This window comes from Heterocephalus glaber, unplaced genomic scaffold (genome assembly GCF_053883595.1).
Source record: "Heterocephalus glaber isolate CG9 unplaced genomic scaffold, H.glaber_assembly_v1.0 deba00001461, whole genome shotgun sequence".
NCBI lineage: Eukaryota > Metazoa > Chordata > Mammalia > Rodentia > Bathyergidae > Heterocephalus > Heterocephalus glaber.
Genome location: NW_028258308.1, coordinates 48742275 through 48768502, shown reverse-complemented (window position 1 = coordinate 48768502; position 26228 = coordinate 48742275). Strand labels below are relative to the sequence as shown.

Below are 26228 nucleotides of genomic sequence, written 5' to 3'. Positions count from 1 at the left end.
TGGTCCAAATGTGCATCCATTTCCCTACAAATGACTCAAGGTTATCATTCCTTATGGCAGAGTAGTGCTTCATTGTATACATTGTTTTAAACAAAGCATTTACATTCATATGACAGTTTTTAAAGACAACTTTGTATGTGTAGATCTTCTTAAAGTATAATTTTATATTGAAAAGAAAAATATATTGACAACTGCAGTTGTTACAAACAAGAGGATATTTGTAGTTTTGTATTAAATGTAAACTGGATCAACCAAATCCAAAGCCTGTCACTATTATAGCAGCTTTAAGTCTGGTTTTACTGTTTAAATATTTGAACACTCCTAACCTTGATGATCTTCATCCTTTGGGCTTTCAACTAAATATTGCTTCTTAAAAGAAACTAACTTCTAAATGTACCTTTCACTGGTGAAAAGAAAATACTAGTTTCCTTGTGAATGAGTGTTCACATTGTAAGTGCTGACAGAGATGTGAATAGCAGAAGAAGATAACTCGACAGCGATGTAGGGATTGCTGTGGGAATGAGCTCTGCCCCTGCTTCTGGGAAGAGCAAATTTAATCACCTCTTCTGATAAGCATTAATGAGCACAGTGCAACTCTTGGTTCTGTGCTGTATTTTATGTGCAACATATATGCTTTAATACTGTAATGTTTGTGCATTGATATTTTCAATTTGGTTAACCACTTTGCTGCTAAGATTTTGCTGTCCCAGCTCCATTTTATACAGTTGTAAATAATATTTTCACTAAAAACAATGGTGACAAAAAAGCTAGATTCTTGGTTATGAAATTATGTGTCTATAACAAGGTCAAATTGAAAGCTATCAAATTCATAACATTTTCCCTGGAATTCATTGATTAAGCAGGATGACTTTCTTATATACCATGCAAACAACTAATCAGGTCTAGTAGGAGGAGACACTGAGTCTTCACATGGAAATATGACTAACTCTAGAGATGTTTATAAATTTAGTTTGGCTTTACAGAATCGCACACTGAAAATAATACTGATTTTCTTAGCTCTCCCTGGATGAAAGGTGATAATGCTAGATACACACATTCACCTTAGTGATGCTTTGCTGTAACTAGAACTGTTTCCACATATATACAACTTCAACTAGGCAAGGACTTAATACATCTGACTTCTTTGTTATACCATGCAACTGGCTACCTTATTTTCCAGTCCCATAAGAAGCTATACTGTGAAGGGCATCATCATGTCAGATCTGCTAATGCTAGATCTATGCTAGCTGCTGGATAATATGCCCACACCTGCAGAGACATGGGAGTGAATTCGTGCACTGTGACATGGTCCAGTTTAACCCAGGTGGCAGCAAGGGCTTTCCCTTTGTCTGCACTGACACATCTTTTCCAAAATTAAATCCAGACTATGAAGGGAAAATGTATTGCAATAGAAGTACATGATCCCTAGGTATATCTCTTGAGTGACATAATTGTAGCTGCAGCACAGTTCTTATGGTTTCAGTTACTTGCTTCATGTTCAGCATTATGGAAGCACACTTCCCTTCTGGAATGTATTCTTCATTTCCATACAGTGTGCTTTGCACACCCTGCCTTATGTGGCCTCCCCATGCCACCCAACTGCACAGAATCCCAACTCGCTTTCCAGAAAGACCTCAGAGCTCTCCTAACCCGGTCCTCTCCATGACTCCAGCCTCCTAAATTTGAAAATTGGGTGAATTTTAGGTCTGTTGTGAAGCCACACATGTGTGCACGTGGGGAAGGTTATGAACTTCACTTGTGCGGCTCTTGGAATCATTAAGCATGTGCTCAGTGCAGAGCCCATAAGCCCAAGTGCACTGATGTGCATCCGCCCCCAGTGCCCAGCGCTGAGACTTTCATCTCCCTCCCCCTCCAAGGCAACCACTCTTCTGCCTTCTTTCTCTATGAATCTGACTTCACTAAGAATTTCACATAGCATGTCATAGATACTGTTTCCAGTTGCAAACAAAACTTTCAAAAAGAGTTTGGTACAGTTATTTATAATGAAGATATTTTCCTTCTCCTGTCGAGAGTTCATCAAGACAATGCTGTAGTGACAGGGTCCTCACTGTCATTCGGGGAGAAGACACCAAGGTGATGAAGATTGAACTGTGAAATGGAAAGGGTGTGAGGACGAGGGCTGGGGAAATTCTGAGTCTAGTGAGCAGAAGGACCTAACATTCAGTCTTGCCTCAGGAAGAAGAGAGGCCTTGAAACCGGTGCCTGAGTTGAGATCAGTGAAAGATTGTGAAAGTGGTAGGTGCAGGGAATGCGTCCCACTCTCTATCACACACACTTGGGTTTGAGGAGTTTCCAGGTTTCTCGCTGAGGGGCTGCAACTGCCAGAGGGCAGCAGGCCTGAGCCAGGCCATGAAATATTTGTGTGCTGCTGCTCACTTTCAAGAGTGGGAAACAGGTGCAGAGATAAGCAGTGGGGAAGTGCTGGGGAGAAGTTCAAGGTCAGAGTCTGTGAAGGGAAGCACAACAGGGCACAGAGAGAAACTGACTGCTGTCTAGACACAGCTAAGGCCCCAGCTATGTGGGAGGAACTCCTGGTGGTCACTATGATTTGTGGCTTGGTAGAGAAGGTGGCCTTGCCCTTCTGTCCCATGAGGTGATTGACCCAATGTGGCTCACCCCTAAGAGGGGAACCTGAACTAACATGGACATTTTTCCTCAGCCAAGAACAACACCTTGAGAGTCCTCATATAACAGCTGTCAGATACTAAGATTTCTGGTGTGGGGAGTGGTGACCCTTCCCAAGTTCTTCTGATCTGAAGTCATGGAGAACACAGAGTCAGGCTCATTGTTCTGCAGTAATTGGGATTAATGACAAATCAGAAGGAAGGGGAATCTGAGCCTTTCCCTTGCTTCAGTTCTTCAGTGCAGAGCAGTTGTCTCCTATGCTTTGGCACACAGGAGGCATCTAACAAATGTGACTGGTCCTCCAGCAGACACAGCCCTTGGGAGGTCTAGGTCTACCTCAGGGGCTGTGGATTTGCCCAAATCCTGGCCTGTGGAGCTCATGAGAGCTGGGAGCAGCTCTTGCTTTTGTATAGGAAAGATGTCAAAGATATATTGATGAAAAGCACACATTTTCCAGCTGGGTCAGTGGGAGAAGAGATTAGAGGACAATGAAGTGATAATGCTGTGCCCAGCATCTCTATATAGCTGAGTTCTTTGTGTGTATCTGGCTGATACAGGATAAGGAAGTAGGTCCTTTGATAGAAAGGCTGGGAAATAGCAAATGCATAGGCCTGGGTACTGTGGAGCCCTTGTTTCAGGAGACAGGGCCCCTATCACTGATGAGCATGACATTGAGAGTGGACTCGAAGCAGAAAACCAGCTAATGAACTGAGCGGTCTTTCCATGGTGGTGCCTGACAACAGTCTTCTACTCTTCCCCTATTTTTATTGGTTTTCTCAGTCAAGCAATTACCCTATGTCTTTGTCTACTTTGTAGAGCTGTAGGAGAATACCACAGAATGGGTAAAATACAAACTCAGATCAGTATTTTCTCACAGTTCTGGAGGCTGTGATGTTCAAGATCATGCTGCTGCATCTGGAAAAGCGCTGTGGCTACATTGTCACATGGCAGAAATCAGGGGACAAGAGAGGACCAACTTGCACTTTTATGATGTCAACAACCTCCTCTATTAGCACAGAGAACTCAGCCTAGTCATACATCAGGTCCCTGCTACAGACACTGTTAGAAGTGCAATTAAATTTCAACATGACTTCTGCAGGGCAACACATTTTCAAACCACTATCCGGGATTGTTGGTACATCCCAGCAAGCTAAGCACTCTGGGAGGCTAAAGCAAGAGCATTGCAAGTTTGTGTGTAGCCTCAGGGTCTTAGCAACTTAGACTATTTCAAAATAAAAAATAAAAATGGGCCGAGAATGTAGCTTTGTGTGAAGGCCACTAGTACTATCAACAAACAAACAAGCAGAACATAACAAGCAGGTAGCTGCACACATATATATGCTAAGAGAGTCACGATCTTCTGATTTATGCCCATTGATTAAGGGCCAACTTCTCACTTTGTAAGGCAGGTTCACCGTGACTCTAAAGTAAATAAGTAAATGAGGCTCTATGTGACCCCTACTATTAAATAATTGTTTCATTCCAGTTATTGTGCAGCTTGGGTTTCATAATACCTTCTTTTACTGTCAATCTTGGACAACAGGGACACTTAATGTAAACTGAAATTCACTTGTCCTAAGGATCGTGGTCACTTGGCTTGCACAATACACTAGTTCAAACTTGCCCAAGTGTCTTTCCTTTGTTATTGGAGTGTTCATAATGGTGAGTATTCACTACTGTTTCATCCACTATAGGTTTCTATAATGTCTAGGTTTATGTGTCATCTTGGCTCATCTATACTACCCAACTATTTAGTATTTGGTATTTAATCAAATATTTATTTATTTATTGTATAATCAAATACTAGATTAGGATTTTCTGTATCTAAGATTTTTGTACCTATGATTAATATCATCAATTAGTTGACTTCAAGCAAAGCAGATAATTCGTAATAGGTGAGTGGTTCTCGTGCATGTATATACATAGGAATAAGTGCAAAATAGATGACACGTAAATAGGAAGTAGAAGAAGTTCAAATAATTCCCCAAAATACCTATTCTGTTGTTTCAAGAATATTTTAAAATGTATGTTAATTTGTTTCATTTATACTACTAGCTTCTCTAGTTCATTGAAAAGAAAGTTTTGTGCTATTATCACCTTATTTCTTCTTTATAGGAGAGAATCTTCTTTGTCTCTGAGTAACTTCTTTGAAGATAATGATTCAGAGTGTATAAACTACAATTAATCTCTTATTATTTTATGATTAAATTTTGCTTTATTTTTCAAAATATAAAAGAGAAACACTGAAGTTTTCTAGGACAGAAGTAATTTTGTCTCTCATATGTACATTAAATCCTGCTTGGTTTTCCAACCCCGTGCTGTTGTGCAAACTTAATCAGCTCACAATCTCCTGTGAGACAATTCCTTAACATAAAGCCCAACATATGCAATATTGACTGTGTTTACCTGAATACTCTTAAGAAATATGGTTCACATCTTATATATCAAAGGGACATCCTAGCATTCCATTAGAATTAGCACCGAGAGACCTCATCTGAGGGCAAAATCCTACATCATGAAAAAGTGAGTTGGTGGAAAACACTTCTTTTGCATTGGGCAGAGGCAAACACTGAGGAGACCAGGAATTAAATCTCATTGAGACCTCAGCACAGCACCCAGATGTGGGAGGGTAGTCCCCTCCAGCAAAGGGGGAGAGTTTTTCCTCACAACGAAGAAGGATCAAGTGGAATCATGCTGTCTGTGCTACCCTTCTCTCTCATTCCACATTCTGTGGTGTACTGTTTGCCTATCACTGTCCTAGCAGCACAGGGCACTTCCCCACCTGTGAATCAGTCTTGTTTTAATAACAGCCCTCTTACAACACATTCTCACCTCTGATATTCTGAAGTTTGCCTCCAGCTGTCAGACCCCCATTTCTCTTTCCACAGCGTTGACTTGGGTGGCTGACTGTTGTCCTGTGCTCTTCCCAGTGTAGGTTGAGAACACTGTATTTAAGCTCCTGAAAACTGCCCTTTACCAGCCCCTGCAGCCTTCTATTTCTTGACATCATGAGATTCTGACTGGTATGATCTAACACTTAACCATGCTCTTCATTTTCTTTACCAACATACAGTTCCATAACTTTAACCTAAAGGACAGCCCCCCAGGATGACTCTCACTTAAATCCTTAGGTTGAGTTCCTTCCCATGCAGATTCTGAGGACAGGAACTTTATTCTAGTGACTCACCCAGGTAAAGCCATAAAGGAATGGGAAGGATTCAGAGAAAGAATGGATGCTGGAAAGAAGGCACACTTGTTATTGTTTAAATAAAAAATGGCCACCAAAATCTCAAGTGTTCAAAGATAGGGCTTTTGGAAGTTGATTGGATTATGGGAGCATTATATTTGTTGGTGAGTTAATCCATTCTGTGTTCACTGCTGAATGTGCTGTTAGGAGTTGGGGCCTGGTCAGAAGGGATGGGTCACTGGGATTATGATTGGATAGTTGTATTCTCCCTTGTTTCATCCTTGTCTCTCTGCCTCCTCCAGCTGTGGATCAGTCATCTTTTCTCTCCCACGCTCTTTTTCCAAGTTATTTCTGAATCAGAACTAGCCTACTATGGACTGAATCCTACGAAATCATGAGCCCATAAAACCCCTCTTCCTTTGCTGTACTTGTGGTAGATATTTTGTCCCATGAATGGGAAACCAATACAGAAAAATATGGTACCAAAAGTGGGGTCATTGCTGTGACTATACCTAATCGTGGGGTTCAGAATCATTTGGAACTGGTTTGCAAGAGGAGTTTGAAAAAATTTGGCGATGGCTGCTACAGAAATCTTGAATGCTGAAGGCAGAGATTGATGGGAGATGCTAATGAGAGCTCAGAAGACCAAAATGCTAATAGGAACTGGGATAGTAAAGGTCAAGCTTGGGAGGATTCAGACAGGAATGCTGACTATATTAAAAATCTGAGTTTCTGGGCTGGGGATTTAGCTCAGTGGTTCTGGCGCCTGCCTCAAAAGTGCAAGGTCCCAAGTTCAATCCCTGGTACCAAAAAAAAAAAAAAAAAAAAAAAAAAATCTGAGTTTCTTACCTCATGGGCCTTGCTATCAATTAATATCATGAGGTTAACAATGGAAATTGCTTAAATCACTCAGTTTTATGCATGTGTGAATTTGTGTGTCTGAATTAGGAAATACCTTTCCTATGCTTTATATGGTTAAACAGTTGATAAAAAAGATTTCGTTGACAAAAATGCTTAGGAAAGTAAGTTTTCCAGGCCACTAAATTTCTAAATACATAACTAAGGAACAATAGTTGTTACACCTGTTACCTCTCACATTAGTACCCTGTAACTCAATGAAGTTTTTGTAATCTTGGACTGTATGTTTATAATGCATTTTAAGTTATTTTTGAAATAAAATCATTTCAAATTTTATTGAAATTTATAGTGGGGACACTAATAAATTATCATTAGTGTATATTAAGTTAGATTAAACCCACCCAAAAGGGTGTCACTTGGTCTAGACAGAGAAATTGACACTAAGAAGTGCCCAGGTATCGTCACTCAGGCACGGTGCAGTGAGGAGCTGGCTGCAGAGCTCTTCTGCTTAATAAACTGCACTTCACATCCATGGAAGAGGAAAGGAACAAAGGAGCCTACCAAACACAGCCACGTAATAAGCATGGCTCTGCTCACAATGTTAGGTCAGGTGGCCAAGAGACCTTAAGTGGTCATTAAGGTGAAAGATAGAAATAAAGTTGCAAATCAGTGAATTCAGTTTTTTCTTTTTCTTCACTTCCACTTAAACAGTCCTTGCAACAAAGTCACAAACATAATAAAATCTCTAAAACATTCCTTGATTATGTATTTTTCTCTTTATTATCATTGGTCATTAAATAATTTATCTAGATATTAAATGCTTGAGAAGAATTTACTTCCTATGGATTTATTTTCAAGAAAAAAACAAACAAATTCAAAGTATTTATTTCATGGGTACAATGCTTAAGTAAAATTTGTAGTCTTGTTTTGTGAGTAAAGTCTGATGAGCACAATGTGTCTTGGGGTCTACACAGAATATCTATCTTTATATCTTTCCTGGCAGATTTTCTAAAGCCATACTTTCTCTACCAATGTGCCTCATCTCAGCATCTGCCTCAGGGCCCCTAGGACCTCCTTGTTCCTCAGGCTGTAGATGAATGGGTTCACGAGGGGTGTGATGATGGTGTAAAACACTGCCACTGCCTTATCCTGGGCAGGGTCATGCAATGAGTGAGGACGCGTGTAGGTGGAGATACCTGTTGTGTAGAAGAGGCTGGCCACAATCAGGTGGGAGGAACACGTGGAAAGAGCTTTGGTCGGTCCTGTGCCTGAGCGCATCTGGAATACAACAGTGAGCACCCGAGCATAGGAAGCTAGGATGGCCAGGAAAGGCAGCAGCAGGATAATAAGTACACTCAAGAGGATGGCATGCTCATACTGGGAGGTGTCCTGACATACCAATGGCAGTAGAGATGGAATTTCACAGAAAAAGTGGTTAACGACCCGAGACCCACAGAAAGGAAGCTGGAAAACATACAGTGTGTGTATTAAAGAGTTGACAGCACTGCTGGACCAGGCGCACATGACCAGGGAGCAGCAGATCTTCTTGCTCATGAGTACAGGATAGTGCAAAGGATGGCAGATGGCTATATAACGATCATATGACATGAAGCTCAAGAGAATGGCTTCTGATCCGCCAAGGCTCAGGAATACAAATGTCTGAATCTCACAGCCTCGGAATGCAATGGTCTTGGTATTTGTCAGGAAGTTGGTTGCCATCTTTGGCACAGTGGTGGAGATGTACATCATGTCGATGAGGGAGAGCTGGCTGAGCAGGAAGTACATGGGTGTGTGGAGTCTGCTGTCCAGTCGGATGAGGTGGACCAGGGTGATGTTCCCCAGCACAGCCACCATGAAGAGAATGGCAATGGCACCAAAAAGGAAAGCATTCATTCCGCCATATTGGAAAAGACCAACAAGCATAAAATCTGTCCCAGAACTTTGGTTTCTTGTTTTCATGGCTTAAATTGAGATATCAAAGCAGTATATGAAAAGTCCATGGACTAATGTTAACTCCCCTTTGTAAGAGACAAAATGACAATAACTCTATATGACAGGTATTTTCAGAATCACCTTAGGTGGATACATCTCTTTCTCCTCTTAAATACATTAAATCCTCGTACATAGTTATTTTTAGTTATTTTTCACTTGTGATTAACATACAGTAGTTGCAGATATTAATGCACTACATTTCATATTTCACCACATGCATAGAGTGTACATAGGTCAAATAGAAAAATTAGCACTTTCCTCTCCATTAATTTTAACCTTAGGAAATTCATCTCCTTTTTTCTAGAGCTTCATAAATTGCATATGGTGAAGGGAAATTAAAGATGCTTACTGATTTTAGATATATTGAAATATAAATATCATTTTTAAACTATTTTGATAATTTGTTTGCAAAAATTACATTCTGCTATTGTACGTATCTTTAGGGTGGTAGAACACGACTTTATTCATTTATTATGAGAATATTCTCCTACTCAGTTATCTCATAAAAGTGATTCTATGTTGACTGAGTTGATAAGTGTAGTATAATCTTTAGTGAATCTTTATTTTATTTTCAATTTTACTTACATTTGTTTTAAATAAAAATAAATGCTACAGTAATATTTATGTGAAAGTTATAGCCCTTGTGATTTATGAATTGAGTGCTGTCAATTTCTTCTTGTAAGCATAGATGAAACTTCAAATATTTGGCAAAATAAGTTCACCAAAATGAGGAAGGTTTTAAATGAACTATTCAAATTTAAGTTAACATTTATTATTCTTTGAGTGAAGTAGTCTGTAGGGAATAGTTATTTATGGGGCCAGGGATTTAGCTCAGTGATTCCAGTGCCTACCTCACAAGTGCAAGTTTCCAACTTTGATCCCCAGTACCAAAAACAAAACAAAACAAAACAAAAAAACAAACAAACAAAAAAGAATAGGTACTTATATGGTAAGAATAGAAACTTTTGTCTTTGTTTTTGACAGAAATTCTGATTTCTACAATTTTTTTCAGGGTAAATATTGTCTTGTTAATTTGGGGTCTCTAAGGATTTGCTGGGCCTCAATTGCTGGAATAGCACAGTGGTAGTTTCTAAAGTTCAAAAGATAATCTGATTGTTTTATTTAAACTGAAAACCTTAATTACACTTTAAATATTTAAAACTGAGGGACAATATTGCTTAAAATATTCAAAAGGTTAAATATATATGTTTATATAGAAATCACACTTTTTCTTTTTGTAGTAGTCTGAAGTATTTTAAACTCCCAACAAGAAACATGCAATGGCAAGAAATATTTAATATGATAATAAAAAATGATATACTTCAAAAATATAGGCAATAGCAAATATATTGTGTCCTTGTGCAAAATAAATATCAGATGTTACTTCTTAGTAAATCAATCAATTAAAATTTAATCTAAATTTCAGGATTGTATTTCCTGCAATGATATAATTATTTTAATCAATATTTAGGGAAAAGGCAGTGAGCTAAAAGAAGCAAATACTTTTTAAAAAGATTAACAGAAAGGAAACACAAGTACAAGATTTTGAGGTGAATAAATAACATGGGAACAAGTAGGTGAGACAGGAAAACAGAGAGAAAATGGTTACAGTTTAATAGAAGTTGTAATGGAATTAATCATAACATGAAGACGTATATGCTTTGTTTTGTAAGATATATTACCAAGCACCCTTCAGAACAAATTGCTTTAAAAATCAAAATAAAATCTTGTAAAATCTTTTTTATTATTGCAACAATCATTTCTTCATAAGAGAATTATTCTTCAAATTAGTACTTGCTCCCCCAAAAATTCACTCTGAAAAATAAACTTTAATAAAAGCCCAAATGAGATTCTAATAGCAATTTTAAAATTATTTAACATATTAAATAGGAACACTTCACCAAATAATAAAAATATACCACTTGACTAAATAACTGGGTAATGTTGTGAATAGGTGAAAAATCAAGATGAAATAAAATAAAATAAAATAAAATGTAAAAAGCTTGTAATGTGCTTATAATGGACCTCAACTTACATCAGTGCTGCTTAAATAATAATCTTATTGCTGTCCAGAAATAAAGTTGATCAATAATATAGTCATACAAGCTGTAGCATACATCTAACAATAAGTTAAAATTTTTAAAAATTACCCATTGTCATGAGTTCTTATTATTTTACCTTTTATTTTATTTTTATCATTGACAGTTTTTCTTGAGAATAATTGTAGACATGAAATACATCCTATGTGCAGCCATATCTAACATGAAATCCTCTCAAAGAGCAATCTCAAATGGCCACGTGGTTAGAAACGAGAAAATACTCCTAGAAATAATTAACCTGAGGAGGTAATGTTGCATATTAAAAAGTAGCCCTACAAACTAGGCATTTCTAGATTTTATATGCAACACATAAACAAAATATAAGCAATTATAATGCCAATTGATTACAATTCAATGACAATTGTCATATGTTGGGAAATATTTTTTTAAAAACCAAAAAATAAACACACTAGTGATTTTCACTGCAAGGTTGAACATCTTGCTGGGTTATCTTGCACACTGGAGCTTTTACTAATCTCTGGAATGGGCAAGGGCCTCCATACCAGTCCCCCCAGGCAGGTAACACACGAGATTGTACACTGATTTTGTTATCTCCCTAAACTGAGTTCACTGTGATTCTTCCTAGTGCATTAATGTTCTGGGTGTGTCAGGGTCTGTGAACAAGTCAGTTGCTGACAGTGAGAATGTTTTCACCCAGTCCTGAATTATTGACCATTAGAAATATTAGTCACACTCAGTTCCACGCCAGTTTTTGCATATATTTAGCATACTTTAAAATGCTGTGAAGCTGAGGAAGATGCATTTGTCCTTCTCTTCATTTGATCACAATAAGAAGTCCTGACTTTGGAAGCAGGAGGATGAGAAGAAACCTAGGCTGGGTTCCTCCCACCTGTGACACCAAAGCACCATCCCTGTGGAACATAGCAACTCTGAGTGCTGTAAAACTCTCTTCATAATGCTGCAGAATTGAACTTTAGTCTGTGCCAAATAAAATGCACCATAAACACTGAAGTTCCACCTGAGAGCTGGGGGACATGTGCCAAGATGAGCTCCGAAGCGGCTAACAGGGGTCCTGAATCTCCTTCCCTAATGACTCCTAAGCCCCTCACCCATTTTCCAAAATCCTTTCTTCTTTAGAGGGAATTCTTAATAAGAGAAGTTACATGAATCAATGTAAAAGCACTGTGCTGAGCATGATACATTTCATAATATAATATTCACCACTGTATTATGCACATTGAGATTTTCAATCCCCAAATATATAATAATGAGAAGTTAGTCCTACTCAGTTAGGTAATGGTGTAGAACATCAGTATGAGTTTAGCAAATTAATGTCTAGCTTAACTGAGTCATAAACCAAGCTCAGGCTATGTGACAGAGAGCAAGGCAGTGTTAACAGTTCTACAGACAAAGGTGGACTTGAGAATAAGCTCACTGTTGCTGTAGCCACAAGCTGAAGCACACTTTCTTGGCAAACAGTTCTGTCACAAGCAATTATATTGTCTGTATTTTTAGCAAAATAGAGTATGTTGTGATATTAACATCACCTACAAATACCCTTGCAGGTTTGACCTCCACGATTTCCATGAAATTTTAATTTTACTTTCATTACATATTCTTGGAGAATTATTCAAAGATGTGAGCTAACTCATTAGAGAAACTAAGGAATACAGAAAGGTAGGAAACTAGAAGTAAGAGATCAATTAATATAGCATAAATAATAACTTTAATATTCTCTGTGCCAATATCACTTAAGCAGTATCTGGATAATTTATCCAGCCCTGAAATTGCCCTAGGTGGGTTTTTTAGTGGAAATTAATGCTGTCTTTGACAGACCGGCAGTTCTCTTGGCCCTGCACCTCCAGTGCCATGCCCACCAGTGAGCTCAGCCCGCCAAGGCTCACAGCGCTCACTGCCCCTACAGTGTGCACTCTGCAAACACTGTGACTACTGCCCCGAGCAGGCATCTGGTCTTGCACATGGGAAGGCTCCTGTCTGTCCTCTCTGTCCACATCACTGTCACAAGCTCCTCTCCTGCTGAGGAGAGAGGCTGTGCTGCAGAAAGCAAACACCCATTTACCCTCTGCCTGGCCCAGAGGAGGAAGAGCTGCTCCTGTGCAGGCTGTGTGCTCCCCACCTGGAGGAGAGGTCAGGAGAGGCCTGAGATACAGGGCTGTGCAGACAGGGTACTGCAGGGACATGAAGACAGCGGAGTGGACTGCTCCCTGAAGGAAGGGGGCTGTTTATAAAGCCTGGGCTCCACTTGTGGGCTGGGGACTGTTTCCAGACAGGGCATCCTGGTAACAGTGTGACTCCTGTGGAGCCGATGAGCAGACACCTGGGAAGACTTTGCCCTCCCACCTTGTGCTCTCTTCTATCTCAGCCACCAGAGAGGGACACACTCTCTGCTGTTACTAGTGGATAGGAATGTTCACAGGATTCAGGTTTTTAACTTACTTTGAGAATTGTTTAGATAAAAATAACAATTAATTTAAATTAAAATTTTATTTCAAATTAGTTTACAGTCATGGAGATGAAAGAATTTAAAACTCAGAAAAGACATGAATACAATGATGGCATGATAGGAAATGAATCTATATTTTCAGAGCAGGGTGAAGGCCTGGATCACCAGGGCCACAAGTGAATGAGGTGCCTAACACCCCACAATATGCCCATAATACCCCTTTGATTACATTTCTGCCTGACAAATTCCAGGTTCTGTTTTGTTTTGTGGGATCAAACCCAGGCCCCATGCAGACCACACAGTACTCCAAGCTGTCCCCACATCCCAGCTTTTTTATTACTTATCAGTCAAGTGAGAGGTGCAAATCTCTGAGACAAGCCCATTCCCAGAGTCCTACTCACCGAGTTCGCCAGCATGACGGCGGCTATGGCTGTGAACAAGAACACAGAAGGTTCTGAGCTAGCAAGGTCTCCGTGGGGTCTCGCAGTGTCCACACCCCTCTTTCTGCACAGCTGGGGCAGCCAAGTGGTTCCAGATATGGAGGAAGCCAGGCCCTCTCTGGGGCTTCCGGGTCTTCTCCCTGACTGGCTTCAGTATTTGTGCCGAGGCCTTGGGAGCAGCTGCGAGCTGATACACTCTCCTGAGAAAAGGCTGGAGAAAGGGGTGGTGATCTAGGGTAACCAGCACCACCAAGGAGCTCTCGGGACTTTGTGACACCACTGGGTCATTAGCAGGGACACTGAGGCATAAATGGCCCAGCCACACCCCACAGTCCCCAGCATGCCACAGAATCTGCCTGGAAAATGAGGCCAGGAGAATCTGTCCCTTGATATAGCAGGACCTAGTTCCTCAGGTCAGCAAAATCTAGATCCTCAGTCACTGCTGTAGCAAACATCCACATTCCATGGCTCTTGTGCTTCCCTCCCTGTCCCAGGATGGCTGTGTGGAGCAGCTGAGGTGTCCTCAGTCCAACCTGGAGAGCAGACAGAGTCTTGGGACAAATCTCAGTGCATGATGGTGTGGAGAGGACATGACCTGGTGTTCTCAGTGAAATGGAATTGTTCCATAAATAAGAAGATCAAAAGGGAACCTAACAATAAATATTGCTCTTCAACTGTCCAAGTAATAAGCTCGCAAATGTTTGGGAATAAAAACTACACACATGACCCAAATTTTCTTGATATGTAATTTTCATCCATGTAGACCTAAACCAGAATCTGGAATAACTACATTGGAATAGTAATATTTATGTCTTTCGATGAAATTATGTATTTGCATTTATTGATACTCAGGAAATTTTGAACTTTATAATTTTCTGGCTTCTGGCATTGAAATATTATCTCAGCACTGAATTACTTGGAAATATAGATCCTAGAATTAATTACAGTTAAAGAGAGTAGAGTAGTAATTTTAAACAATTATAAATTTTTTATTATCATATGAAAAGTCCCATTCTAAAAATATATGTGTCATATACATAGGCCCCATTTCCTCATCTGAAGACTGAATATTTGGTAGAGGCCACTGTAGGTGCACATTTGGAACTCAGTGCAATATCAGCGGAAATGAGTCCCACAAGTCTGTGAAGAGCACGAAGCCCACTGTTCACAGGAAATCTCTCTTTGTGCTACAGGGCTGGGCCTTGAATAATAAATCAGTGTTTCACTCCAGTAACACTTACTCTTAATTAACTTGAAGAAGAATATTCAATTTGATGCATACAGTGATCTCATCCCTGTCATCTCCCACAGCTTCAACTTAATGAATTAAGTGTTAAGTTTGTTAAAATCTTACCTGTTGAAAAAAAGAAAACCCTCAATTCAAGCATGAAAGTTACAGATCAGTATTTGATATTCCATGTCTAGCACATCACTTGATTTAGTGGATATTATTCATTAGATTTCCACATCTTTCTCTGCCTTATGTAGTTCCAATTTAATTTTATTCTCCAGGTGCCTCCTTTCCCTGTCAATATATAGAAGCAACATTCTCAATTCCATATCTATATTACAAGTGTTTATAGATTATGCTCAGAAATCTGTCAAAGTATTATTGAAAATTATTAGTAAAAACTGAATATCTGGTCAAAGTGGAAGACATGGTGCTGGATGCGTGTTTCTGAAACAATCCTGAGGAGTGGGGTCAGAGTCACTAGTGTTGTAGTCACCCTGGTGCTGACCTTGAGCTCCATAGCAGCAGCTGACAGCTCCAAGGCTCAGGGACTTGTGCTGTGGGTGTCTTTCTCATCTGTGTTCTGAGTTTCATTCAAGTTTGGTTTGTGTTTCTTGTGCTGCAAAATCTCCATCCCCTGTGTTCGCTTTGTCCCAACCACACCAAGGCATATGAACAGAACACAGAGCAAGATAATTCTCTAAAATCTTCTGTCTTCACAAAGTTAAGCCTGCCATCAAAGAGAAATGAAGGAAGGAAGGAAGGAAAGAAGGAAGAAAGAAAGAAAGAAAGAGGAAGAAAGGAAGAAAGAGAGTTCACTACTCACTGTTCATTTGGGAAATTGTCCCGTGGTTTCCCACACAGTAAGGATACCTCCTCATTCACGTGACAACACACATGGTTAATGCTGTTCTTTTTTTATTATGTTTCCATGCTAGTCAATATTTACTATTTATGATGACTTGCAAAAATAAACAAGATATGTTTTTCTTCCACACTACATAGTCATCAATGCTGTGAGCTCAGACTAATGCCGCATGTCCCACAGTCACCCTGGGCCAGCTGAAGGGGCAGCTCTTGTTCCACGCACACATGTCCTGATGGAGGTATAAACTATCAGAAGGAAGCCTATTACCTAACCCACTAGAACTGTGAAACTGCATTTATCCACCTTCCATTTGGAAATTAACAGGGTAAGTGTGAAGGTCAAGAGGTCCAGGAAAGAAAAGGACACTAAGGTGTTACACACATGCATCTGTAGTTAACCATGGTTAAAAGTCAGACTAAATCAAAATAAAAACAATCTAATAATGAAATGGTGGAGTGTATACTAATTATATCATTAGCATAAAGGATAAAAGGCTAAAGTATTAAAATACAAATGCCTGAAATAAATCATTAAGCAATATGCAAGATGTAATTATGTAAATTGTAGCAGGTAACATTCAAAATATTGGGATGGAATAGAGTCAGTGTAAATTATTTTAATGAGTATTTATTCATTCATATCTCCAGGACTGAGGATGTGGCTTGGAGCCTCCACGTGCCAGGTCAACACTCCATCCCTGAGCTTCTTCTTCAGCCCTACTTCCTCAGTTTTATTTCCATACAATCAAAATTAAATATTTATCTGATTAATATAAACTGTTACAATAACAGCATATTCTTCATAAGTTTTATAGTAGCCAAAAAGCAAACACCAAAGCTGATGCACAAAAATAAAGAGCAAAGATTTTAAACATAATGGTAGAGGTAATCAGAGAAAGGAAGGACACAGTAATAGAAGAAGAAAGGAAGAAATAAAATGCAACAAACATATGGGTGCAGCAGAATGGCAGCAGTTAGTTCTTAGCTATCAATAATTACTTTGACTAGAGTAGAAACAAATTCTTCAATTAAAGATACAGAAAGGCCAAAGGGATTATAAACAAAATGACCCATGTGCTGCATATGACAGAATTGATTTGCCAACAAGGACACATAAAACATGATAGAAAACAGAAAATGATACTCCATGAAATTGAAAGCAGAAGAGGAATTCCTCAGCTGGTTCCGCTGCCCAGCTGTTGTGAACTAACTGCACCTGCATCCTCACTTTATCTTCACTGGGACAAAGTGCCCACACCCACAAGTAAAGGAGGAGAGGTGCACTGTGGTTCAGCCCACGCTTGGCTGGCTCCAAGGAAGGATGGATGGCAGAGGGGAGCTGCTCCTGCGTGCCAGCCCGGAAGCACACAAAGAAGGGAGAAGCTGCGATAACCCCTTTTGGTTCATGGCGCCAGTGACCCTTCTGGACCAGACTTCCCCTCCTACAGCAAGTCAGCTGTGAGCCCCGCTCATGCGGAGCAGATGAAGGCCTGGGAGTCCAAGATGCGCACAGAGCAGCAGCGTCTGGGACCCGTGGGTGAGAGGGAGCACACGGCCCGCACATGGGCGGGGGCTGAGGGCAGGGGCAGTGCGCTGAGCCGGCCGGGAGGCCTCGCCTTGCTGGGGACCTAGGCTGCGCAGCCGGGAGCTTTGCTGTGACATGCTCCTCACTGATATCCTCTACAACGGAGCTTGGAAAATCTCAAGTCACCTGTTTGCTCTTCTATGCCACCGAACCACTTTGAGTTATTTGGAATTCTCTCTCAGCCTTTGCTCCGGCTCCATCTCCTTGGGAGCCAGTATTATATCCATTTCCTTAGGAGCTGTCAAGATGCCCCGAGTCCTCATGGCTTCATGTTTTCGTGCTGTTTGCTGTCTTTAGTGAAGATAAGGCCTCCTCTTGGCTCTTGCAGGTGCTCGTTGGCAGCAGTGGCCTCGCCGCCGTCCAGGCCGGCGTCTAACCCGGGCGTGGCTGCCCGGCCTCCACGTGCTGGGCCGCTGGCTGTGGCCACGGAGGGCGAGGGTGCGGGGCGAGCGGGGCTTGGATTTTAGGTGGAGAAGCTGCTCGGATCCTAGGATCGCTGGGACTAGAGGCCAGGTTCCTCAGAAGTGCAGCACTGAGGGTGGCTTCCCTGGGAGGCTGATCCACGGAGCGGACACCTGACCTACACCAAGCAGAGCTGCCTAGCGCTGTGCTTCTCTTGAAATGCACGCTGTGGGAGTTGCCCTGCCTAAGCTGTGTGCGCGCGAGCGTGTGTAACTGTGCATGTGCGTGCGCACGTGCCTGTGTGTAGCTGCTGCTGCATTTTTGGGGGCCAAGCCTTTTCAAACCTCATGCTTCACTGAAAAGCACAGAAGTGGAAGTCTCCTCATCTGCACGGTGACCTGGTGACCAGGCAGGATCCTTTGGTTTCTTTCCTTCCTTCTCCCTCCGCACCCCCCACCTTGGTGGTCCTGTGCCTGAATTCCTCCACTACACAAGTGTGACCACCACACTTGTTGAAGGGTGCCGACTCTGCAGTCTCTGCTGGGGATCACTGCTTGGCTTCCAGTCTGAGTGCCACTGCTTCTTGCCTGGCTCGTCTCTCCTGTGTGTGGAGATGAGCATCTCCATGCCTCTGCAGGGCCCTGAGCTGGGCTCGAGGATCAGCAGGGAGACTCGAGTTAAGTGATTCAAGTGTAGCCAAACTTCCCGCCATGCTTATGAAGTGTATGTGCTGCGAAGTGAGCACTCACCATGGCTGTGAAGCAAGGAAGCTCAGCTCTGCATGTGGCTGTGAGGTTGAGGGGTGCTTACAGCTTTCACTGGCTGGCAGACACAGCACCAAGACCATCACGCTGACCATGAGGACCTCTGCCTCATCTCATTATTTCCTTTTGTTCTCAAGTGGTCCAGTGTGTGTTTCCCCCTAGCGTGCTTCACTATATGATCAAAATGGGCTTCCTGAGAAGTGACCCAGAGAGCTCGGGACACTGGGTGACTGTCTTCCATTCACTCCTATGCCTGTAGAAACCATGGGTCCAGAGAAATTCTATCTGGTGTTGGGCTGACTAGAGGGAGAAGGGAGGCAGCCAAGGTAGTCAGAATCCAGCTGTTTTTCTTGCCTTTCTGATTCTGAATCCTGATTCAGTTATGCAGGCCCTGTGGACACCTCCAGGTTGTTTCCCAGGTGATGTTTCAACAGGATTCTCTGATCCAAGGACAGTGACCAGTGGGCCTATCTGTAGGAGATGATACAGCTGGAGGCTGCCTCTCTCAGCACCTTGCTGGCATCCTCTGTCAGAAGAATCGATGGTGCCAAAATGCCCTTACTTGTCAAAGTGATCTACAGAGTCAATGCAATCAAACACCAATGCCGTTTTTCAAGGAATAAAAAGATGCTGTTGGGTGGAGCCACAGAAGACCCTAAGTAGACAAAGTAATCTTGATCAGAAACAAAAAAACTGGAGATGTCACATTACTTGATTTCAAATATGATCTAAAGCTGTAGTAACTAAAACAATATGACACTGGTATAAAAATGGGCACATGTACCATGGAACAGAGTAACTTTCCCAGAAATAAATCCAAGCATTACAGCCAACGGATTTTAATAGATGTGCAAAGAACACATAATAGGGGAGGAATCTGTCTGTCTAATAAATACTTCTGGTAAAGCAGGATATCCACATTTAGAAGAATGAAACTGGACAGACAAGTATCTCACAGAATATCCAAGATGCAATGCCAACGGATTGCAGGCTTAAATAAAAGAGTCAAAATTATGAAAATCTTGGAAGAAAATATAGAGGGGAAACTCCGTGGCATTGGTGGAAGCAAAGAGCTTTTGAATCTGACCCCAAAGCACAGACTTCCAAGAAAAATTGTAAACAATATTATATCAAACTGCAAATGTTGTGCACAGTAAAAGGGACAATAATCCCAGTGTAGAGACCAGGCACAAAAAGAAGAAAAATGAGCTCAATGTTCAATCTGATTAAGGGTTAATATAAAAATGTATGAAGAACTGAACACTATGGTAAGAAAATAAATAACTCAATTAGAATTAGCAAAGTACTTCAGTAGACATTCATCAAAAGACATAAATGTGGCCAATAGCTACATGAGATTGTTCAAAATTATTAAGGCAATGTAAATTAAAAACCACAGTGATATATTACCCTACTTGTGTTAGAAGAGCTATTGTGAACAATACAAAGATAAGAAATGCTGGTGAAGTCATGGAGGGGAAAGCAAGCTTGTGTATTATTTGTGGGAATGAAAATTAGTAGGGTCATCATGGCAAATACTACAGTGGTTCCTCAGAATATAAAAAAATGAAGCTACCACATGATCCACCAATCCCACATCTCAATATCCAAGAAAGGAAAATCAATGTTGAAGAGATGTCTGCACTCCCATGTTTATTTCAGCCCTATTCATAACAGCCAGGAGAGAAAACCATTCCAAGGATGCATCTGTGGTGAGATGGATGGATAAGGAAAGACTCTATTCTGTGTACAACAACAGAATAACACCCAGACACAAAGAGGAAATCCTGTCTTTTCCAGCAACTTTGATGAATTCAGAAAGTTGATCTTATGGAAGTAGAGTAGAGTGGTGTTTGTCATAGGCTGAGTTTGTTAAGGGGTTTGAGGAGATCTTGGTCAAATATGTGAAAGTACAGTTGTAGAGGAAGAAGAAATATGTTCAAAGGATCAGTTATACCACATGATCACTATAATTTGCAAAGTATTGTATTCTTTAAAATACTAAGAGAGTGCATAGAAATTGGTCTCACCACAACATGAAAACATTGTGATGTAATGCACATGTTTATTACTAATTTAGTCTTTGCACAGTGTATCCATATGCAGAATTCAAGACAAAATGTCATACACAATGCACTCGATAAAATTTCACCTGTCAATTAAAAAATTGTAAATGCAAAAATTAAGGGTCATTCTTAATTCTCATCCTCAATATTAAAAAAGAATGTGTTTTCTATGCATAAAACACATTAGAAGTATGGAAATGGATGAACCTTATTCACAAAATATAAGTCAGTGCAGCAGATACAAATTTTAAATGAGAGTATATTGATAAATAATATATTTTAATCAGGAAAATAGATTTTCTTGTGGGCATATGGATTATAAGGAGGTGGGACAGACACCTGAGCTGGTGTTCATAGTTGTCTCTTGCTCAGAATTTTGGTTACATGAACATCCTTACGTAACACAATTTCATAGACCTTTCGACTTGAGATTTGTGTGCTCCTCTTGTACATTTATAGTGTCATAAGAAAATTTTCCTCAGCAAAACTCAAGAAGCAAATTGTGTAGGGGAAACTGAGGAAACATCAATCAGTTGGATATGCATATGTATAAATATTTATATTTATATAGGTATAAACCAAAACATTCTGCCTGTCTCCCAAACACTGCTGCTTCACATTCCCCTCATGTACTCTCCTTTTGCAAATGTCTAACTCCCCTGAATTATCAGCCTCATGTACAGATATTATTTTCATTTTTTCCCCAACTGGAGTTTTCATGTCCTCTCAGGATTTTTTTTTCAGTTCTCTCAAATAATCCAAAGGGGCCCAGGAAAGTCTTCATCAAAGTTTCCTGTAAGTAGAACCTTCCAGGGCTAGGTGCCAAGTGAACTCCCAGGACAAGCTCTGAAGAGAGCTGGAAGCTCATTACCTCACATTCCCAGGGGCACCAGAGCGCTCCTGGGTGCCCAGCATTTAACAGATGGCCGAGGAACTAGCTAGGAATCATGCAGCTCTGCCCCTCTCCAGCCTGACCCTGCTCACTGAGGAGGTCTTGCTGCCCATCTGACCACCAGGACACATTTGGAGGCCAAAGGGAGCCTTGGTCCACTAGGTGAGATCTCACTTGACTCACTGTGTCTGACTTCTAGTGATGCATTATTTCACAGCTTTCATTAGGAAATTTGTAGACCTAAAATCAGAAAAAGCTTTTGATAAATGGATCATTTTTGCCATACAATTACCTGATGTTTAAGTTCACCACATCTCTCTGTTTGCCATCAGTGAAGCACAAGACAGTGTCTGCTTCATGTTTACCAATCTCATTCATGTGCATAAATGGGAATCATTGGTAATTCCCACATCTACAGCTGTCCAGATATCTTCAAAATGTATTTCAGAATATTGACAGAATGGAATGGTATGTTCAACTGAGAGGATTTTTCTTTATTTTCCCTTACAAGGATGAGAATGAAGAATCAGGAGTGTTTCACTGTTCTGTTCCCAACTTTATTTACAAATGATAGATGTTAGCTTTCCTAGTTTGCAGGACTGTGAGTGCTTGCATATTTCCTTTGCCAAATGCATCTCAGGAATAGGAGGACCGACTTTCCTGTGAGTATCTCGGACTGATGCTCTGTGGACAGGGCTGACTGTAGCAGTGGATGAGAACTTGTCTTCTTACCCTCCAACTGGATGGGGAAAAAAGAAAACAAAGGCTCACAGTGAGGGTGCATGGACCTGTGTTTAAACAGAAATTTATTTATGATCATGGTGGACATTAGCACCCTGAGGGCTGGAGTCACAAAGAACTGGCTGTGGATCACACAGACATTGCCGTTCTGTGAAGTCCATGGTCAGGACAGTCTTCCTGGGGATATTTAGAAAGGCAGAGTGAGGTAGCATACGGAGGGTGGCTGTGCTTGTAAGGCTGAACTGGGAAGAGGAATCCAGACATAGCCTGCATAGTTGGACATAGGTGCTTGAATGCCATGGATTTTTCTCATTATAGTGTTCTACATGAATTATTATTGCTTTTAATATTATTATTTATATATTTCAATGTCAACTATTTGAACATCTACATTATATTTAGACAAGAAATTTATGATTAAATATCTTAAGCAAAACAGAGTATATAAATAACATACTATATAGATTTTAAGACTTAGAGATGCCTACAGTGAACTTTCTCTTTCGCTTGTCAATATTCATATCTTTTATTTCAAATGCACTGATCAAGGCAAAGTTAAATGCTTATGAACTTACTACATCTCTTCCTGATTTTACTTACTCCTTTGATAGTTAATGTTTACTTGTGTTAACAGAGACATTCTTAAAGGAGTAATACTTCAAAGTTTAGATGGTGTAAGTTCTCAGAAGTCAGAACTGTAAAATTTCATAAATGCTCTTTAATTTCTACCAGTGATGTTAGCAAACATCTTGAAATTCAATTCCACCTGATGAGACCAACTGTATTCTGTTACTTCCAAACTGGTAAGAACAAGTTTGCCATCTCTTCAAATATACAAGATTTCACATTTGTCTTCTCCAAAACTCAGCGTTCACATTCATGACTTCCTGGCACAAGGAAACCCTGGGGCATGGAGGAGGCAGGGAGAGGAGACATCCCGCCCACAGATGTTGTGGATCATCTTCCGCTAGGGTTCTCAGTCACTCAGAGGGCATCTAGGCCGCTGGTGACCTGTGCCTTCTGGCATTGGCTGAGATGACTGCCTGGTGGGCCTGTGATGATGAGTGGTGATCAGGTGACAGCTAATCCCTTCCGGCTCTGGAGGGTCTTTCTCAACTCCACACCCTTTACTTCCCCAGGGCATTACAACTGCATTGGGTGTGCTTCTGTGATATTCTGAAGCTGCAGGAAACTCGGGGTTTTCACCAGGACCTCTATGTCCACACCTCCTCACTGCTCTGCATACTTCTCCCTGCATTGACCTGGGGACTTTGGGACAAGCTAAACCAGGAACCGCAGGTGAGAAAAGACCCACAGTGGCTTTACTCCCACAACAGGCACAGCAGGGGCTAAACTTTCTGTGAACCTAGCCACTTTCCAAGTCCTACACAGATTTGCCTATTGTAGGAAAAGCTCTAGCAATGCCCCTGACAGCTGCCCAGGGTGCCTGCTGGTTCATCCCCAGCCCTACATGTGATGCTCTTTCTAATCCCCTGAGCACACGCGGCCACTTCCCTGCTGTTGTCATGGAGAAAGTGTGAGGTTAAGCTATGTTTCTTCTGGTTTCTATACTGATCACTAATATAATTAGGGGATCTGAGAATTGAATGTAAGAGTACGAGACTTGGCTCCTCAGTTCTGTCATACATTAGGAAAGTTCTCTCATGCTGTGGGTAAATTGGACAAGGAAGAGCCTAAAGCAGCAGGTAAATTTCCACAAATTCAATAACATTTTACCAAAATTACCAACATGTTACAGACTATAATATAAACAAGAATTTAGAGGATTCATGTCTGCTCACATGCAGGAGGTTGGCCATTCCTCAGCTGGGAGTTCCAGGAGTTCTCTCAGGATCTTTTGTGAACTAAAGTCTAAAGGGAAGCTTCACAGAGGCTGCTTTCAGTTTTAACCATCTGTTCACTGTCTATTGAGTACACAGTGGTCACTAGGTCCTGATAATCTCTGGGGATAAAGAGAAAAGCCCTGTTCCTGCTCATAAAGAACACACCTGCAAAAAAATAGGAAAACAACCAAAATTACATTCGCTAGGTCCAGGGATTTGGTATAGGATTTTTTTTAATGTTAAGCATATTTGTTTAAGACAAGCATTTTCCATAGATCTTAGTAGAGTTACTTTAAGGTTAGTAAAAATAAAGAGAACTTAAAATATTTGGAGGAAAGGACAGAGGAACTGACATCAGTGCAGAACAGTGGGAGAGAAGGTAATCAATAGAATCATGCAGAGCCATGAGGCCTATGGGAAGCTGGAGCATTGCGGGGCGGGGGGTGAGAACAAAAATAGCACATCACCATTCTCTGAAACGTAATCAATTGAATTAATGGTGAAGTGTGTCAATATGTAGAAAAGTAAGCACATGAGGCCATTTCTCACCTGAAGTCATCCAACATGTGAGAGTAAGAAAACTGGTAGGTCTCTCCTCCTCCTCTTCTTTTCCCTAATCTCTTCCTCCTCCTTCCCCTCATGAACTTCTCCCTTCCTCTCTCTCTCTCTCCCTCTCTCTCTCTCTCTCTCTCTCTCTCTCCTCCCTCTCCCCCCCCCCTCTGGCTCCCTCTCCCCCCCTCACAGTAATCCAGATTAGCACCATTAGACCAGTTTACTTGAATTATATGGTGCAATTTGATTCATCAGAATAATCACCATTCACTGAAATATAATCATTTAAATAAGGAGTTACATGGGATTTATGTTTCCATTGGTAGGCATTCTCATGCAGCTGTAGACAAAGGGGACATTCACAGCCACCCTTCAAGTTGGTCTATTTCTGTTCTCACGCATACTATACGCGGCTACTGCATCAGAACAGACCTTCAGAGTGAAGGAACAATGTCCAATCAAACAGGAGTGACTCAGTTCATTCTCGGGCTTTTCAGATGTCCAGGAACTGAGATTTGTAGCCATCTTTTTTTTCTTGTTTGCCTACTTATTTGGGTTCCTGGAAAACATCTCCATCATCACATCTGTGTTTAGAGAAAGCCATCTCCACTCCCCCATGTACTTCTTCCTGAAGAATCTCTCTTTCCTGGACATGTGCTACATCTCGGTCACCATCCCCAAGGCACTGTTCACCTCCCTCACAGGGTCTGGGCTCATTTCCTATTTGGAGTGTGTGGCCCAGCTGTACGTGTTCATCACCCTGGCTTCCACTGAGTGCTTTCTGCTCATGGCCATGGCATATGACCGGTGCTTGGCCATCCTCAAGCCCCTGCTCTACAGGACCAACGTGAATGACAGGCTTTCCTCTGAATTGGTTGCCATGGCCTGGGTGAGCAGGCCATCTACGCTGACTTCCACACCTTCAACACCTTCTCCTTGTCCTTCTGCGGACCCAACGTCGTGGAACACTTCTGTGACATCCCCCATCATCCGCCTCACCTGCACTGACTACTGCCTCAATGAGGAGGTGGGCTTTGCTGTGAGCAGATGCATCATCATGAGCGCCTTTGCCCTCACGGTCCTCTCCTATGTGGGCATCACCTCCGCAATCATGCAGATCCCCACTGGGGAAGGATGGTGGAAAGCCTTCTCCACCTGCTCCTCACACCTGACCACAGTCATTTTGTTTTACAGAACTGGAAGCTTCATGTACTTGAGACCCGCCTCTCAGTATTCCCCAACCCAAGGCTGCCTGGCATCTATTTTTTACTCCATCCTCACCCCTACCTTGAACCCTGCTATCTACTGTCTGAGGAACAAAGACATGAAGTTTGCTCTGCAGAAACTGTATTGTCCGCCACAGCACTGATCCTACTGAAGCACAACACTCTGTGGGCTCCTCAGAAGCTCCAAGTCTGGGTACTGAAGCCAGGCACTGCTCTGCTTTCCTTTCTTTCCTTTGCTATCTCACAATTGGCCTGGGGAGCCCCAGGCTTCTCCCGAAACTGCTGTAGCTTTCCTCCTCTTCTCTCCCTCTTTCAGAGCAGCAATCAGCTATACTCCTCCAACATAGGAACACACAAGCACTGATGTTTATTCAGGCAGGACCATAAAAACTTTGGTTTACAGAGTTCTTC

At 41.3% G+C, this 26228-nt stretch overlaps 1 protein-coding gene and 1 pseudogene across 1 annotated transcript; one reads left to right on the top strand and one right to left on the bottom strand.

Moving 5' to 3' along the window:
• Positions 1-7729: 7729 nt before the first annotated feature.
• Positions 7730-8665, bottom strand: LOC101705544 (olfactory receptor 2AK2-like). Its single transcript, XM_004870944.4, has one exon. The coding sequence runs from the start codon at positions 8648-8650 to the stop codon at positions 7730-7732; it is 921 nt and encodes a 306-aa protein (XP_004871001.2). The 5' UTR covers positions 8651-8665.
• Positions 8666-25041: 16376 nt separating this feature from the next.
• Positions 25042-25965, top strand: LOC101708314 (olfactory receptor 5A2-like; annotated as a pseudogene).
• The last annotated feature ends 263 nt before the right edge of the window (positions 25966-26228 follow it).

What these genes read in the sequence shown, in the direction of transcription:
- LOC101705544 (XM_004870944.4), bottom strand. Translation starts at nt 8,650, where the DNA reads ATGAAAACAAGAAACCAAAGTTCTGGGACAGATTTTATGCTTGTTGGT.